The sequence below is a fragment of the Limtongia smithiae genome (genome assembly GCF_038497785.1).
Source record: "Limtongia smithiae strain NRRL Y-17922 unplaced genomic scaffold V1518scaffold_33, whole genome shotgun sequence".
NCBI classification, from domain to species: Eukaryota; Fungi; Ascomycota; class Lipomycetes; order Lipomycetales; family Lipomycetaceae; genus Limtongia; species Limtongia smithiae.
This window is the reverse complement of record NW_027117654.1, coordinates 1-1926: the sequence shown is the minus strand read 5'-3', so window position 1 is coordinate 1926 and position 1926 is coordinate 1. Positions and strand designations below refer to the sequence as shown.

The 1926-nt window shown below is 51.9% G+C and overlaps 1 protein-coding gene across 1 annotated transcript; it reads left to right on the top strand.

Moving 5' to 3' along the window:
* Positions 1–122: 122 nt before the first annotated feature.
* Positions 123–1032, top strand: V1518DRAFT_430151 (uncharacterized protein; the record flags this gene model as incomplete). Its single annotated transcript, XM_066906168.1, has 2 exons — positions 123–182; positions 226–1032. 2 exons carry the CDS (start codon positions 123–125, stop codon positions 1030–1032), a joined length of 867 nt encoding a protein of 288 aa, XP_066756761.1.
* Positions 1033–1926: the final 894 nt, after the last annotated feature.

Below are 1926 nucleotides of genomic sequence, written 5' to 3'. Positions count from 1 at the left end.
TGGTTCTTGAATGTCGTCAAGTTCGAGTCACGGGAGTTCATCGTACGCGATGTGTGTAGCACTTATTCCTTGTCTTGTATCAACTCGTGACCACCACTCACTCCATTACCACCACCACCACAATGCGCTTCGTGGTGCTTCTCCTCGCGGCCGCATCTGTCGCGACTGCAGAACGGCAGCTGGTATGTTTGATTTTGTTGTGGTTGTGCGTCGCTAACACCGCAGTTCCTGGATCTGAGCACGCTGTCCTCGTCGACCGATGCAGGACATCAGCTCCTGGTACTCTCTGTGCTCTCCATCGCAATGGAAGACCACGAGGCGCGACACAAGTGTGTGTACAATCTCGAGCGACAATACATCTACGACGTCCTCTCCGTCACGTCTTCCGACCGGGTTTCCGTGGACCCCATCAGCGCTCTCCCTCCGCCGACGTACACGACTGGCATCAACGTCGACCTCACCCTGACCAAAATTATTAATGGCACGCAGCTATATTTCCACGGAGTTTTGGCATTCGAAGATAGGCACGTTATTATAAGCCAACCACTAAAAGTTTCGAAGACCGGCAAGATTGTGTACTTGCATAACAATGTCGTCAACGATTATGAAGGATATGGCCCGCCATATCTGTTTAGATGCAACTGCGATTGCCCATGCTACTGCAAGGACTCGTCTCGGGCGACATTTGTATCCATGCTCACGCGGATTTTAGAGCGCTTCCGTCCCGGCGCGGGGGCAAAATCTGCACCGGTACTGCCCACGGCATATGCGCACCACTACATCCCTGCAGATGAGATCAACACGGAGGGAACAGCGAGATATCAGTTTGTCGACGGCGTGTATAGCGGAAGATGGGAGTGCGAGCTTTTATTGACGAATATGTATAGGTTTTGTGTCCGTTCATCGTTCTGGGGCAGGGTGCAGGAAGAATTTATCGAGCCGTTTATCAAAGCGTGTAAGAACGCGTGGATCGCGACGGTACTAGTGGCTTGTTTGGGTGGGTTGTGGACAGAACGCATGATTGCGAATTAGATGGTTAGGAGTAGGATTAGCAAGAATACACGGTGATGGTGTGTACAATGAAGGCGTGGAAATCACACGATGGACGAGTGATCATGCTGCATGAGTCAGCATCGCGCACACAGCTTCGCGGACGCCAAAGCGCCGACAGCATTTTGTGATCCTTCCCGCTATAAATTGCATACAGTCTTGCTCCTTCTTGCGGCTGCGTCCATCTCTGTGTCGACGGCGTTCGAAGAAATGCGCGGTCCCGTAAGTTCTGCTCTTGCGCATCTATGTCTGTACTAAGTCCAGCTGTTGCTGGACGTGAGTCCGCTCTGGTCAGCCGATTCAGGAAGACCGCTATTTGTACTCACCGCTGTTGGTCGTCGACATGAACTGCAGCGCGCAACAGTATGAGTCCTACGATTTCGAGACACAATACATCTATGACTTTCTTCCATCGTAGCTACAGACCCGAGCCTGTTGAGCGGATGGGCACGATCCCGCCGGGGGAGACAGATGCGGACGGATTCGAATCCTCATTGAGGTTCAAAGACGATGCGACTGCGGAAAGTACGTTTATTTCACTTCGTGGCATCATTATGACGCTATGACAGGCTTTATTAATGGCAAGATGGAGGGGAATGTGAGGAATGGGATGGTTGTATCGAAGCTGCTCCTGTTAGCGATGCGGGGCAAATTGACTTCCTCTCCTCTGTCGACGCGGAGGAAGCCCACACACAACATGCATGTAGAACAATATCTCCTAATCAGGTAGACAGGATTCAGGATGGAGCAGGTGGAACTACATGACCACTACGCACAGTCGCTTGTCGTGCCTCACTTGCGAGGAGGGCATGCAGGAGGATGAATTGCGACCCATCCCAGGGGTATAAAGCGAATGAGGTCCTTAGTCCTGCGAAG